The sequence below is a fragment of the Schistocerca serialis genome, chromosome 6 (assembly GCF_023864345.2).
Source record: "Schistocerca serialis cubense isolate TAMUIC-IGC-003099 chromosome 6, iqSchSeri2.2, whole genome shotgun sequence".
Classification (NCBI taxonomy): domain Eukaryota; kingdom Metazoa; phylum Arthropoda; class Insecta; order Orthoptera; family Acrididae; genus Schistocerca; species Schistocerca serialis.
This window is the reverse complement of record NC_064643.1, coordinates 61026133-61042582: the sequence shown is the minus strand read 5'-3', so window position 1 is coordinate 61042582 and position 16450 is coordinate 61026133. Positions and strand designations below refer to the sequence as shown.

The following is a 16450-nucleotide window of genomic DNA, read 5'->3' as shown; positions in this document are numbered from 1 at the left end:
GAACTGCCTGTTGGGAACTGGGCAGTACTTGTCAGAAAGCAGCATTAGGATATAGTCACTTGTTCTTTGTCATGTGCTGCTGTGTGTTAAGTTTGTGAAACTGCTTGAATTAGTATTTATTCGTAACTAGTTTTTACCATTACCTATAATTTTTCTGACATGTTAATTTTCATCTGAAACTCCATGTCTCTTGACCTAATGCTTTTAGCAGATTGAAAAAATGTTTTTGTAATGGTTGGAAATACCTGTCAGAGGATTGTCATTGATAATTACTTGTGATGCCTTTGTGAAATTCTTAAAAACACTTAAATGGTACCTCAAGAAAAGCTTACCGTACTATAGACATAAATACTTGGGACCATCAAAAAATGTTCCATGAACCTGAAAGGTTTTTTATGAAGCAAATGTTACAAACTACCTTGTGGCAAAACAAATAGGGGGATTACAATTGGCAGTGTGTAATATACTTGTGTACCAGATCACTGCAATAATTTCTGTTACTGAAGTAACTGTAGAAGCAGTAAAATTTTTCTTTCAGAGAGAAATTTTTTTGTAGCATTACTAGTGTGTTAAAGATGCAAAATGACTCCAGAACTTGTTTTATAGTGTGTATTACCCCTTATTGTCATATGTGAAGTATCCGTGAAATGTCAAGTTTTGAACCCATAACATTTCTTTTGGGATCTCCATGATTTTGGGAGAAACATTTCCTAGAATGTTTGTACAACTTAACCACATTTCAAATGCTTTCACTGTAAGAGCTTATCAAGTAGGTTCAGTGAAGTGCTTGACTTCACAAATTGCAATCTTGTCTCTTGTCCCTGTAATATACTTCCGTAACTTTCAGTGGTTGGAAAGCACCAAACAGTTTTAACGTATTGGTGTCTAGTGAATTATTGCCATGAAAATGTTTTGTATAGTAATGAATGAGATTCCTCATAGGAAAAAGTGACATTGAGATTACACCTCAGTATCCATTGATAATAATAGTACACATGAAAAAATGTTTCCCATTGTGGAACATTGTTACCATCAACATTTTTGCCTGTGATCTGTAGGAAGTTGATAGGGCTAATTAACTTAGTCTCTTAACATTACGCAAATCTTGTTATTCAGGCATGAAGCGCGAAGCAGACGGTGACATGGGTTCCCCACAAAAGAGGTCCCGTGGTGGGGACGATACAGAAGTGCGACTCCTGATCCCCAGCAAGGTAAGTGAGCATTGCCCTTCTTTGTGCCTTTAACTGTGCCACCATTCTTGTGAACTTGCCCCACCCCCATTCCTCAAATGATGGTCAATATTATATTTTCTGTTCTGAAATCTGAAGTTCGGATAGAATTTTAATCTAATTTTTGCATGTGAGAATTAATGTATATTGTTAAATTTGGAAGATATCTAGTCACCAGTGTTTTGTGTGATCATGCCCAATATAGTCAGATTTCACAAACTACAGTTTGCACCCCGTGGTAGTCAGTTGCCTGTTTGTTTAGACTGAGGGGAGAATTGAATATTTACCATAAGGCAACAATGTTGTCATGCTACAGCTGTCTACAGTAGTTTTGTGTAGTGAAGGTTTCTGGGCATTGTTGTGGGTAGTAGTATTGTGAAGTAATTGAACTGTAGACTGCATAAGTTATGCTATTTGCTGTGCTTTTTGACATGTGTGAAAATGAAAACTTTACACAGAGAAATAAGAGTGGATTCTGATCCCACAGACATTAATGTTAGGATGATACTTTATTTTAAATTTGTGGTATGTGATAAAACATTTAATTTTAGATGAACTACCAGTTTCAGATATGAGAATGGTGTTAAGATCTCAGAACAAGAATGCTTGATAGCTCAACAGTGTTGTTTCTCTCCCCAGGTGAACAGGAGAGCATTTATTAAACTTTAGGAATAGATAGCCACATACTGTCTTTATGTTAAAAAATTAAGTTGTTCATGTGACCAGTTCTGTATCTTGCATTTTGATAATTGAAAATGGGTGAAGACTAATTTGCTGCAGCTGTGTACAAATGATTATATTTTGATACTGTGCCCCTGTATTGCAGAGAAAAATGTACAGAAAAGCAATGAAGTTTGAAGCATTTCAGACAGTATGTATGTGGTGATAAATAGTTACTGATGTTGGCCCATGCTGTTGGCATATTTCAGATGTCGTTCACGAATTCCTGTCAGTGCTACCAAAAATGACTCTGCAGTTATCCTGTTTTTATTGTACATAATATGCAGATTTTGAAAAATGCCCATTGAAAATTTGTAGTCCGCAGCTCGTGGTTGTGCGGTAGCGTTCTCGCTTCCCACGCCCGGGTTCCCGGGTTCGATTCCCAGCGGGGTCAGGGATTTTCTCTGCCTCGTGATGACTGGGTGTTGTGTGCTGTCCTTCGGTTAGTTAGGTTTAAGTAGTTCTAAGTTCTAGGGGACTGATGACCATAGATGTTAAGTCCCGTAGTGCTCATAGCCATTTGAACCATTTTTTGAAAATTTGTAAATATTATTATAAGTGGTTTTAATTTTTACTGGCTTTTGCTTTGGTTGAGGATGGATGTCGAAAAATGTGTTTACAAGCTATGTTTACATAAAGATTACACTTTCTTCTAGAGAGATTAGTCCAGAAACTTTGCTTTTCAAGTACTCCAGGCTGCTGTATTTCCAGAGTACTAATTGGTTTTCCAAACTATAGTTATTGCAGCTAATATTCCATCAGATTAGGGGACTTCTGTCTGTAATTAAAGATTATTATTTGTCATTGTTAAGAAATTAGAGAACACACAGGGAATTTAATTTCTTTGTTACTGATTTTCACTGTTTCAGTGAACTTTGTAAGTAGATAGGATTGAGAGGAAAATACTTCCAAATTTGGATCAGTAGATAAAATATTAATCATTCTTGATTGTTCCAAAAATTTCTTCATTTGTGAGTTATTGTTCTCTAAACTTATGACATTTGTGATTTGAAAGTTAAGTTTTCATTCGTGCTTTTATTTTGCCACTTAATATTAAAATGGGGATTGAGATCTTCAAACCTCAGGTTGTGTAATCAGTGACAAAATTTTCTCCTTGCTGGATATGAAAAGGTGGATAGTAATTTTAGGTATGAACTAAAACTGCAGTGTTTCAGAACGGTGCAGATGTGACTTACTCTGATGCCTAAAGCACTTCAGCTGTTAACCTGAGTTTGGCCAAATTTTAATCGTCTGGAGTTTTCATTTGTGAATTGAAGTGTTAAATTCTAATTTCATCATACATTTTAATTTTATTTTTTGTGTTCTTCTTCATTGGGTTCTTTCATGGCAGTTTGCCTCACTGGAAAGCAGCATGCTACCAGTAAAATTTTTCGAACTGTTGTCAATATGAGAGTTATGTTTTTAGAATACTCAGGATAGTTGCATTAAAAAGTCATTATTTTACAGGCTGCGGGATCCATAATTGGAAAAGGTGGTCACAATATTACCAAGCTAAGAACTGAGGTATGTAGTTTGAATTCCTTTTGATTGTAAGCTTAAAACAATGTCATTGAAATTGGTTATTGTTGCCCAGATTTTATGTTTTCTATTCATCTTTAGTGTAAGAAGGTACATACTGGGGGGAGGGGGACACGAATATACTTCAATGGCGTTCTTGGTGTAGCATCAGTTCTTCACTGTAACTGTTTTTAAGTGTCAGAATGTTTGTGGCTGTACGATATTGTTGTATGAACAGTTTTGTGAGCATAGAAATTTGTTGCCCGATTCTTTGTGTCATGGCATAAAACTAACTAAAATAGACGTTATGCTTTTGAGAGAGACATAATCATTGCCAGTATGTGATACTAACTTAAAACTAATAGACTTCCCGCAGTTTACCTGATACAAGGTGACGTTAGTGTGATAGACCACAAGTGCCTTTGTTTTGCGTTTGTCCCAAATGTTACTGGCATTGCAGTATTATGGTATACTAGTTGCTCTATTATGGTATGTCAGTTGCTGGCTACCATAGGTATTACCATTAGTGAAATGTAAAGAACTTCATGAATGCACACTGTGGAGAGAACTTTCATTATTTCATAGAAAGTCATTACTTCTACTTTCCTAAATTTTGCAAGCAGAAGCATGAATTGCGGGAAGTTTTGCGTTAGTGTGCTGAAAAACATGAAAATTTTGTTGGAAACCTAAGATCTGGGTTACAATAAATTTAAAAGTATTTTCCAAATTTGTTGTTAAACTGATTTTCAGTAATATTGTGTGATTGTTCATTTCAGAGATTGAGGGTACAAAACAAATACACCTCAACCAAAACACTAACTTAAAAGCAACACAAGTACTTCCCACTTACACCCACAATTTTCAAACAAATTGTATTGTATTAAATAACACAATGTAATATAGGTACCCAAAATCATGTTTATTTTATGCACTCACTATTTGTTATGCACACATACTTTAACAATAATTTTATTTAACATGTTCTGCCCCTCGTTTACTCCTTCCATCGCCCTCTGAATGGTTCATCGTTGGCCCTTGATTGGTCCCATATCTGACCAATGGTACACGATGGCCCCGCCCTTGCCCACTCTGCTGCTCAACGCTGCCCCGTCGGATTGAATGCCCGCCCGCCCGCCCTGCCTGTGAATGGGAATAATGTCCCCGTCGAATGATGGGAATGGGCTCCTCCAAAACGCAGTACAAAGCCTCAATTACAGTCCCTGATTGCCCTGGGCCAGAACGGTAAATCCATCACATATTTATATTAGGTTCAGTTTTGTTAGATAATCTAATGTGGCTTGTCCTTTAGGCATTGTCTTGAATATTTATTGCTCAGTTTGGGGTGTGAACCTGTATACTTAACTGCTGTTAAAAGATTTTTGTGTATTTTAAGGGGAAGTTCAAAGAGATTCTCCCCTCTGAGATATAACTGCAAAGTAATTTCTATATCTGCATTCATATCTCACTTTGAATTTTATAAATAATCAGGATACAGGCCATATTTAAATTAAACTAGTAAAATAATGTTTAACATAATTTTGATGGTCTCAGTGTTTTTCCATGTAGTAAAAATGTTGTCATGTTTGAAATTTCTGAATTGTTACAGTACCACCAGTACCATAATTCCTTCATTACAGTATATGGTACTTTATTTTTTTCAACTAGGATTTGTAATTTGGGACAATGCTGGGACCGCCCAATTCATGTGTGTATTATGAAGTCAGTCCACATTGGTCTCTAAAAGACTTTTGCAATTACTGATTGGGGTTACCTATTAATGTGACTGACAGCTGTTTTCTTTCATAGTCAAAATTTGTTACATTGTATTATTAAATGCATAATGTTGAAATCCAATTTGAAGTTGAATAATCACGTAGTATTAGACACGTTAATTTTTAAGTCTGGAAGGCCATTATGGAATTGTGTAGTTGTCCTTTAACACAGTCGTAAGTTTCATTAGGGTAACAGCTGTTGACATAGAATTTGCAGAAAGTCATTTTGAATGGTTGACATGCTTTTTTGTGGGATTGCAATTAACCTAATCTTGATAGGTTTTGGAAACCTCAGGGCAAAATAAATTAAAAAATTTTATTTGGTTTATATATTGATACACCTGTTGCACAATACAGCATCAGTGTACACACTAGTCTTAAGCCTTATGTTGGTACTGCTTATAACTTTGTTAGTGTGCATTACTTGGAAATTCTTGTCTGATATAAGATAAAATTTCTGTATGCCTTTCATAAAAATAGTTCACACCTCTGAAGAGACTTGCAGTTCATAATTTTTGTAAAACAAAATGTTTGAGGTTAGCTTGTCATTACAAACTGAAACAGAATAAATCTAACATTATCAAATAACAGATATTATCATTTATGATGAACATTGCATTGTGTGAAAGGACTTTATAATGTCTATTAATGGTTACTTAGTTTTCTGTTTTAGGAATCCTGTTGGTTAATTAAGTTGCCACAACTTTTTGCTGATTAGCAGGCTCAGGATTTATAGGTTTTGTAATTCATTGTAATTATTTATCCTTTGTGACATTTTTCCTTATAATTTGCCCATTTTTACAGCATTTTGACAGTTTACTCAGATTTGGACACAGTACTAAATGTGGTTAATGAAGTTATCCCAAATATTGATGATGTAAGTATCGCTTTGATAGAAGTCAAGTAATATTTTTAACATAGTAATAACATTTTGTGTAACCAGTGTTTGAACAAGTAAAATTTTATCACTTGGTTCTGTACAAATGTAATTTTCTATTTTATTTCGTTCTATAACTTAGTTCTGGAACTTAAAAGGTATTGTTCACTTAGAATTTGTGTATCAAGAACATTAATTCATTACTTTCAGAATTATTTGAAGAAAAATAGCTGTTGATTGGTAAAGAGCCTTATGTTGCAATTATGTTGCCTAGCTAGTATGTGGATTGTTAGAAATGATTTTTTGCAAAAATAACAACCCCGACTAATATGTACATTGATAATGGAAGCCCAAAGCAAGTGTTGTTAGCTTTTGCAAAGTCAATTTGGTGGACCCTTGCAGCCAGGTCACGAAATCGTGCCAATATATCAATTATAATTGGCTTTTCATCATTATATAGGGTATCTGTGAAATTTCCGGGCAAATTTTGGCTCTTCATTGCAACTTACCCTGCTTGATAGGTGTAGAACTTGAAATTATGATACTAATATAGAATATTAGTGAAAGACTCAGTGGTTTCCATTTTTAAGGTTTTCTATTTTTACACAATAAAAATAAAATTTTTCGTGACAGATTTTTGTTTGTTGAATGTTGTGTCTTAACAGTAAAAACTAAAGAACTAGTTTCCCAAACTACCAGTTTGTGAAATGACAACATACAGTTGACCAAACAAAAGATTCAAAATAAATTGCAATGACTTAGAGTGCCTGAGCTGAAGCCCTCTTTCTTAATCCAAGCAGAACATTAATGTAAGTTGAATGGCTAAATTGATTGGGATTGATTTTATATGGGGTATGGAGAGACCTCTCCAGCTGCAGGATTTGTGAGGATAGTAGCTTCAATGATGATGATTTACTTACCCCCTTAAGAGGGGTAGCACAACAAAATTTTGTGCAATTGATTGGCAGTACTCTACTCATAAGGTATAAACATTTTATTAATATAGTTTTTGGTTTAAACTGGTAGTGTGAGAAAATGCTGTATTTTGAAAATGGGTAGCTCTTCCTTCCTCAGTCAATTTAAGTGTTTAAAAAAATATATATATAGCCAGTGTCACTTTGAATGTGTACTAGAGTATTGTGAAAAAATTATAAGTAAATTGGTCAACAACTTCTAGAGACCCTTGCCGATATTTCTGCTTTATATATTAGTATCAGTTTTTCATTTGTTAGCAGTATGTTTAGGCAAGGAAGGAAAACAGTTTACAGTGCAGAGACATAGCAATGTTGTTGGCAAATTTTCTGAAGTAAAGACAATACCTTTTTGTGGAGGATCAAGATTTAGTGTAGTATTAGATTTGTCACCTGAATTTAAAGCCACGATTCTTGCAAGTGCCCTTACTGTTATCATGAAAAACATTGTCATTAGTACTTTTTGTTAATAAGTTAAGGCTGTAAACTTATGTGAATTACATACACATTGCTGAAAACAGTATGAATGCTTGGGAAATAAGGCACCACCATTGAGTTATCAACGTGTTTTAAGTATTCTTACTGTCAGACATGTAATTTCACTTAATTTTTCAAACTGCACACAAAAGGAACTGTTCTCTGCTTTCGTGTAAAAGTGGCTAATATGTAAATGTCATGTCAGATGGTATCTTGCAATATTGTAGTGTGCTGTAAAATGTGAGTGGGAATCCAAACAGAACATAGTGGTGCAGTACAAACATAACTTTAATTTAAAACAAGTGAGGTAATGCTATTTGACCAAACAGTATTAGGTTTGTCATAGTTTACCTCAGTTACGGTGAATGCTGGGTGATTTCTTTTTCTTTCTCCATTCTTAAGCTTCCTGAGCTTGTGCTCTGTGTATTATTGGTGTTAGCTCAATAAAATGAGCAGTGAGCTGTGGTAATTTACATTGTACTACCTTTAGATAATACATTTATTTTTTTGTAATTTGCTTCTTATAACAGTTGTGCCTTTCCCATTGCATAGGCATCATCCCGTCAGGGATCACGCAATGATGATGTTGACTTGCGCTTGTTAGTTCATCAGAGCCAAGCAGGTTGCATAATTGGCAAGTCTGGATTCAAGATAAAGGAACTCCGGGAGGTAAGAACATTGAAGCTGCCTTGTGTACATTGGTTCATGAGTACTTCATTTGCTTGTATTGTTCTGTAACTGGTTTTATTGCAGTTTTTCATTAGCTTATCTAGAAATGTTTGTTTAAATTTGTTGAGGATTTAGTGTCTTCAACACAGTCAATAAGCTGGCAAGACTTACCTGAACTTACACTTCAGGTAGTGAAATTCATAGTATTGTGTATAAAAATGCTTAATATAGAAAATACTAATTACAGCTTTTGATGTTCTGTTTCTCTTTTTCTGGGAGGGCTGAGCAGCAGAGGGAAGGTTGGGAAGGAAGGCCGCATCATAAAACTTCTGTAAAGACCCTCACATGTAATGGGGATGAGAGGGGGCAAAACTGAAAGACAATAGGTCTAGTGTACTGGAATGGGGAAACCTTGTGCTGAAAGTAGCTATTTGCTACTTCATCATATGGCAGTACTACAGCAGAAACTGTAAATATTGGCCCAGTTACTGTGCTAATAATGATGCTGGTCTGACATACATCTCGTGGCTCAACTAAAGTAGTCTAGAAGCATAAAACTTTTGCATGCTTGCCATGTTGCTGTTACAGATATTTGTTTGGTCTGTATGTGATACAGTAGTATTCATTTCTATTTATCAATCCTGTCATTTTAAACTGTCTGAAAAACTATCAGATCAGTAGATAACACCTACATTAGAATATACTAAATAAACGGAAAAATTCTGACTATGAATTTCTCTTATGGTTCTGTTCTTGCAAATAAAACAAACTAGAGCTCCAAAATATATTTCATTCTTGAATGTTGCGGTCTTCTGTACAAGTACAGGGTCCTTCTACAGGTCTCTGCAAAATTATATCAGGTATACAGCTGACCCTGTTTACCAGTCTTAGCTTAGGTTTCTGCAAAATTTCTATGCACTCCTACTCCATTACAAAATTAACCATCCCATGATGTCTTTAGGTTGTCTGCTATCAAGCCATCCCTTATGTCATTGAAGTTCATCAGGAAAGCATTTTATATCCTCTTCAGTTATGTATAATTTTGTTGTCCAAAAGGAAAACTTGTTGCAGCTTTTTGTGTTTAATTTGTTGATTCAATTTCCTTCACATCACACCAGATTTTCAGACTAAATTACATTACCCTTGTTTATCTTAGGTGATAGTAGCTGAGTATTTATTCCAAGTTTCTATTAGTCCATCTCCTCTTCTGCCCTCAGTCTGTTAATCTCCTCTCTCCCCTCCCCTCTCCTCCTGATGTTATCATGCTCATCCCATTAAGAGGCTGGTTGTTCTTACTACTGCAGTATTTCTTCCTAGATCAACCTGCAGGTCACACAGTGTGGTGTCGAATGTAAAGACCTGCACCAAGGTGGCCGGACGTGCCCCGTAAGAGGCCTCCCGGCCAATGATGCCAAATGCTCATCTCATTTCATTGCTAATGTGTACCACATTTTGTTGAAACTGTTCCAGGGGTATAGGATGAGCCTTTTACCCATGACTTTGCCTGCATACACATGTCAAATTAATTTCACATACATTAGTCACATGTATGTGTACACATTTCAGCTGTACATAGTGAATTTTGCTGAACAGTGTGCTGTACAATGATATAATTTTGCAAGTACATCCAGTGGTATGTGGCTACTGTCTGTGGAATGTGTTCAGAATAGTTACCAACGGTGAAGCAATAAATTAAAATCTCATGCTTTATGCATAAACAGTGAAAAGTAGTAAGTGATCAGCTTTGAAACCTTTTGTTATTGGGTGGGGATTGGCAATAAGATGATTTTGTCAAAGTTTGAAATTGTGAAAAATTTGTTAGTGTAACTTAGTGCTATTTCACAAATAATGGACGACTAAAATATGGATATTGGTGCATCATGGGCTACAATGCTTTTTCACCTCCACCATTTTGATAGGTAGGTGGTTCTTACCACCCCTCCTCCCAATAGTCATTCTTTCCAGATAGTGATGTGTACAAAGTGTGGTTGGAAATTGGTCTAGTGGTTTAGGGGATTATGTGGAAAATATAAACACCCATTTATATGATGTGTATAGATTAACCTTGTGCCTTTACAGAAACCTGTTCTGTTGAACCCATGTCACCTTCAAATCTTAAAAAGTTCTTATTTTTTCTCTGAACATCATTCCCTTCCAAAATTCCACCTTGGTTTCCTTTGCTATTTGTTCAGTGAACTGATACAACCTCTGGGATAGACTAAAAACTTGTCGTGCCCTGCTAAACCATGGCTTCCCTTTCATGTCCGTCGTCCTATAGCTGCAGACTGGTTTCTGTAAGTGTTGTAAGTAACCTTTTTCTCTAAATCTTATGCCAGCTGCTTTCAGAATTCGAAGTAGTGTGTTCCAGTCAATACTAGCAACAGATCTCTCTACAATTAAAGATGCTGTAAATGTAGATTTGCCTTTAATGGATCTTCTATGTACATCTTACAAGAAACTGACACATGTAAACGCTTTTCTGGAAGTGCCTCCATGTATCTGTGAGTAGGGTGTTTTTTACTACCCAGAAGTGCTGATTATTTTCTTGAAACGTGCAACACCCTGTTAAAAATCTGTAGCTCTTCTATGTCTGACAAGAATAGAAACATAAATGCTAGCAGAAAGTCGCTTCAGGATGCAAGTAGGTAATTAAATTGAAAAGATGCCTTTGCACTACTTATTCCTAATGTCATACCTGACAAATGACAACTTTGTTCAGCAGGCACTTCCATTGGTGCTTGATTTGATTGCCACTTGTTTTCTGTAATAATTTATTAATTTCTACAGAAACTCTTGGTGTTTCACATAACAGCTGTATTGCTGAGCAAATTGTAAGGTTACTAGCAGTATATGGGTTGTTGTGAACATCACCCCTTCCTCCAAAAATCTGAAAGCATAAAATTTGAAATTTTTTGTAATGACAGTTAACTGCCAATATTGTTTACTTATAGAAATCAAATAAGATCTGTGGCTGGCATGCTCAGACTGTGGCAGCTTGATATCCATTTAGTATGGAGACCACTGGGTGCTTGAGGAAGTCAGAAGATACATTAGTTTGCACTGTCCCTGTGTTTGATCAGAGATGAGAGGGAATATTGAAATGGAAGGGCTAAAAGGAGATAATCTAACAGTAAAGAATAATGGAGCTTGAAATATTGGGGAAAGGGAATTTACCTTTGGCACTAGTATGAATGTTAATGTTTGAGCCATTCTCAGCAATTGTGAATTATCTACTGTTAATGATCAGTGTTGATGTGGATAAATGTACCTGATGTGGATAAATCTACCTCCACAAAAGAATTAATGCTAATCATAATTGGGCAGGAACATTTTGACTTTTTAGTGATGTTAAAAATAGTGTGTATTATGACTTGTGCAGTAGTTAAAGATTATGGCTTCATTTCCAACCATATGTTAATGAAGTTCATTCAGGTAATCAGTATAAAAAGTTCTGGCTCTAAACACATCAGTTTCAGATTTTCCTTTTTGTTGATACTTATTTCCTGTAAAGAAATTGTAGTATAGTTTTGTTTGATAACTGAGTCTTTTTTTTTTTTTCTTCAGAAAACTGGTGCAAGGATCAAGATTTTCTCAAACTGCTGCCCTCAAAGTACTGACAGAGTATGCCAGATATCAGGAAGACCAAGCACATGCATAGATTCAATTCGTGAAATAATGGAACTATTGAAATCTGTAAGTTTTGTAAATTATCCAATATAAATGTGTGAATAGTGTACATACATTTAGTTAAGGATTATGTGTATTAATTGTGAATATCAATTACAGTCTCCAATAAAAGGGTTGAACAATCCATACGATCCACATAATTATGATGACTACTACGCCCAAGAATATGGTGGTTTTGGTGACCAAGAAACAAAGGGCGGTCGTGGCATGCCGGGTGGTATGCGTGGAGGCATTGGTGGACCACCCCCAATTGGCGGCCGTGGAAGATTTCCATTAGGTGGTGGAGGTGGTGGTGGTAGCATGGGTCCTGGACCACGTGTTGGTCCACGCGGAGGAATGGGATTATCGTAAGTTATTTAGTTCCTCGAGTTCACTCTTGAGTGGTAAAATGTTTTTTCTGGTGTGGGATTTGCACAGTCAGGCATTAACAGTTCAGGAGGATTCCTGTAAAACATGTAAGATACTACCTGAAGTATGATAAAAATTACTGTCATACACACCTGCTGTGGTTCTGGTATGTGTTTATAGTGATTTTATCATCACTTTTGTTGCACATATTACCCATATAGAACCTGTTGGTGATCCAATGTTCACACATTGATTCATAACGGTTTTAGACTTGCTCAGCTGTTGCATGAGCTTGGGATGTGAGGGAGCTGATTGGTGCTACTGTGTGAGGTGGGGAGATGATAGAATTCATTGCTTTGAAATTTGCACACAGTACAGATCAGCTACTGTGGTAGAAATACACAGAAGTAATAAGTTTTGTAAAAGTGTTTTATAAACATTCACGTTCAGTTCAGTAAAATGTCCAAAATTACTTAAGCCTGCTGTAACACTTATATATCAGCTGTTGGATCTTCGTAGTTGGGGGCAGTCAGAGTAATGACTTCCACTTATATGTATCGATCAGATCTATGGAACTAGAGTGCTTGACAGTGACACTGACATAATATTATGAAGGAAGAAGTTAAAGCTAGCAGTTGGTTTTGCCATTCGGTAACCCACGATCTTGTGTCGATTAGTCTGTAGTCTGTAAATGTAACCTTTAGTAGTTAAATTAAACGAAGGTTTTTGTAACACACATTAGAAATCCTGAAGATAGTAAGCTTTAGGGAAATATGTGGATTACTAGATATATAAAAGGGAGGAGGGAGATAAGAATTAATCAGGTTACATGAAGACAAATTGACTGCTTCAGTGCTGATTGGGAACTTCTTGATTGAAATGTTTGCTTGTGCAGAAATTTTTATCAGGTTTTTTCTTGAAATGCCCTTTTCCTTCAAACTTCCAGCAAATGATACAGGGTGTATACGGGGACAAGGAAAAAAAATACCCGGATATCCCGTTTAAAAAATATGCTTTTTCCCGGGTGAAAATACACTTTTTCTGTGCTAAGTGACAGTAGGTTTTTCATAGATTTTCCCTCGGAACTGTAAAACTTATCAATCCTTTGAATGGTTAACGTTTTATACAATCGTGTAGAACTTCCTGGAAAAAAAAAGAAAAGATGGGGCAAAGAAGTTTTGGAGAGACTTTTAATAAAAAAAAAGAAGTTTTGGAAAGACCTTTGATTTGCAGCAACATATACGCTGCATATTTTCGTATTACGAAAGTATAAATTCAAATTGCACCAAACACAGCGCGTTAGTTTCCAGAGCGTTGAAACAGAGGTTGCGATGTCCTTTTGTAAGCGAGTCATACCTCAAGCCACGAGATCTCGTCAGCCGATGACAGCAGCTATTCAGAGCATAGGACACGTGTTATAGTCAGCCAATAGCAAGATCACTGGTTACATAGCGCGAACACGCAAGAGGAAAAGTTAACGGTTTACATTTATGTACACAGTACCGTATATCTGCAAGAGATGCTAAGCTTTCACATATAATATTAGTCTCTAAGATTTACACGCTACAACAGAAGCTAAGCTTTCACATGTAATGCTGATCGTTTTTGCGCGCGTTATACTTTAAAAGAAACATAACACAAATGTGCCAGTAAATTTAAAATTGACATAAATGTCTCGGCTCGAAACTCTTGCAAGTGGCTGGTCCTCAAACAGTTCAGTTTCGAACGCTCTGTGATTTAGATATCCATTCCACTTTCTCACACGTAACGTAATTCGTCTTGCGTAAAAATAAATTTACTTTGAAAGTAATGCTTTTCTAACCATCGTTCTCAATACTATCCGGAGACTGTTAGAAATAGGTTTGATTTATCAGTTGCCAGAGAGCGCCAGAAAACAGGCATTATTGTGTGTGTGCAACTGCAGTGGTGTAGGAAGCCCGTATGTTCATGTGTATAAAGCACTAAGAGAGCTTACATTACACCATGAAAGAAACAGGGCATCAGAGGATACTCCAAAGAGCATCGGAATTTCGTAAACCGTACTAAAATGCATAATTCGGCTTGAAGTGCATGAAGTAGGTCTCATCTGATATTAAGCTTTTCAGTGTGGTTTTTGGGATGTAAATTTTCTTGGAGTGCCAATACTCTACAATCTCATTTTTGGTTCTTTATTATGGCAAATGTCATATGGCAGAAGATAACGTGCACTTGAAATTCAGCGACCAGTTGGAACTAGTCAATACTGTAGAATGAAATACTTAGTTTCAAATAAAAGATTGCCTCGGTGGAAAGATTAATAAAGCCAAATTTCTTTAGCGAACTTGCAATAATAACTACACTGTTCTGCAAGGCGATTAATGCTTGACTGCTACTAACGTGGAAATAAAATAAAATCAGAAAACTGAAATTAATAATACATTTTTGCCCTCCATAATTTTGTGAATGTATTTTAATTCACTTGATAGCTCCCGGCCACAGAAATCCGTTTTGTTTTCATTTGACGTGGGAGCTGTACACGAAGAGAAGCAGCGAAATCGCTTAACACAAACACGGGTCACGTGGAGGTTAACCCCCTCCCCACTACAATTCAGACAACTCTGTGCAAGCGTGAATCTGGCAGCTAGGGCACGCGAGAAAAATTTTACTTGTTTGCATCTGGCTGCTTGCTGCTACAAGCGATACAGCTAACAGCCAAACTTCAAGTAGCGGGACAAGGTACTGCTTACACGCAAGTCAAATGCGCATGTGCAACAGACTGCTGGCAATTGGTCAAATGAACCTAATGTGAACAGTTGTGAAGTCATGCTCATAGCAAGCAGTTTATTGTTATGAAGAATTACAGTCTGCACCCTACGGCCTTTGACATCTTTTTGCTATTTGCAGACGCTTTTGTGCGTGCACGGTTTTTTGTTGTTGTAAATTGCACATTTCCTTTGCCACTAAAGTTTTATTTTTCCCTTGTTTATATTTTATTGCTGCAGTATCATTCTCCAATAGCAGGATACAATAACATTCTTTGCTAGAGAATCAACTCTGCAGTCAAAATTACAAAAATTTAACTGAAAGCCAAAACAATGAAAAATTCCCTGGTTTTTCCCGGTTTTCTCCCGGATGAAAAAATTCCCGGGTTGTTCCCGGATTTCCTGGTTGTCCCGGGTCGTATACACCTGGTGATAGTTCTGTTGAAAAGCAGCAGCATTTTCCTATTAGTGAATGGAATGCCTCTGATAAAGGTTTCTCAGCCTTACTTATCTGTTCTCATCCAATTCTATGATTACAAAATCTGCTGAATTTTAATATCGACCTTTCTATGCTTAGTCATAGCTGTGGCAGCCATGCTTGATGCCACAGATCGAACTGACAACTCTTAGTGTAGAAGTAGAAACTAAAGTAATTGAATGTTAGGGGAAGAATTTTGATGCAGCTGTTAAGCATGACTGATTTTGTTTTCCCATCACTACAGTGCAGTGTTTACACACTATTTAGTGGTGTATGTTTGTGGACATAAAATAGAATTTTAACTACCAGAGGGGAGAGGAGCTGTCTGAGAAAAAAGTCCTACCTCCCTCTTGCAGGGCAGCAGCATACATAAGTGTTCCGCAAAAGTAGAACTGCCACATTGTAACAGGGATTGCTGATCTCCTCTGATGGTGAGGGCTGTAATTGAAATGCTTTATGGACGATGATTGATAGCTTCATTCATTTCAAAATAGTGAAGAAAACTAACACTACACATGTGTTCAGGACAGACTACTGTGAAATTGCTTTAAGTTGGCAGAGTATTGTTAATAAAGGTAGTTCAGGCCTGACTTATTGTGGTACTAGTTCAAAACTTCTGCCACCTAATTTGCTATGTCGCTTGTGTGTTATTTCAACTTTGAACTCTAGCTAACAATTGTTTTCTGAACTTTAGCTATCAAAGAAATGTGCGTCCTTCATTATAAAATAGGTCCGACAGCTCTGAATACTGTTTTGTATTAGGTAGCATGCATCTTAGACTTGTTAAAGTGCCCACAATTAACATAGCACCAGATATTGCCATTACATTGTTGCACTTTTGTTTTGCAAACTGGTTCTCAAGCACATTTGTCCAAATTGGGCTTCACCAGCTGTACAGTACTGGTGAGTGGAAATTGTTCAGATTTTTTATACTTATATGTGCATCTGTTTCACATTTATTGC

At 36.4% G+C, this 16450-nt stretch overlaps 1 protein-coding gene across 3 annotated transcripts in view; it reads left to right on the top strand.

Moving 5' to 3' along the window:
- The window catches only part of LOC126484444 (heterogeneous nuclear ribonucleoprotein K), a 69588-nt gene that overhangs the window by 41761 nt on the left and 11377 nt on the right, over positions 1-16450 (top strand). For all 3 annotated transcript variants that reach the window (XM_050107963.1, XM_050107965.1, XM_050107964.1), the window contains 7 exons: positions 1117-1211; positions 3417-3473; positions 4666-4709; positions 6044-6116; positions 8117-8233; positions 11798-11926; positions 12020-12267. In XM_050107963.1, coding sequence (XP_049963920.1) covers positions 1119-1211; positions 3417-3473; positions 4666-4709; positions 6044-6116; positions 8117-8233; positions 11798-11926; positions 12020-12267 — 761 coding nt within the window. In that variant the 5' untranslated portion in view covers positions 1117-1118. The remainder of the gene's footprint in view (positions 1-1116; positions 1212-3416; positions 3474-4665; positions 4710-6043; positions 6117-8116; positions 8234-11797; positions 11927-12019; positions 12268-16450) is intronic.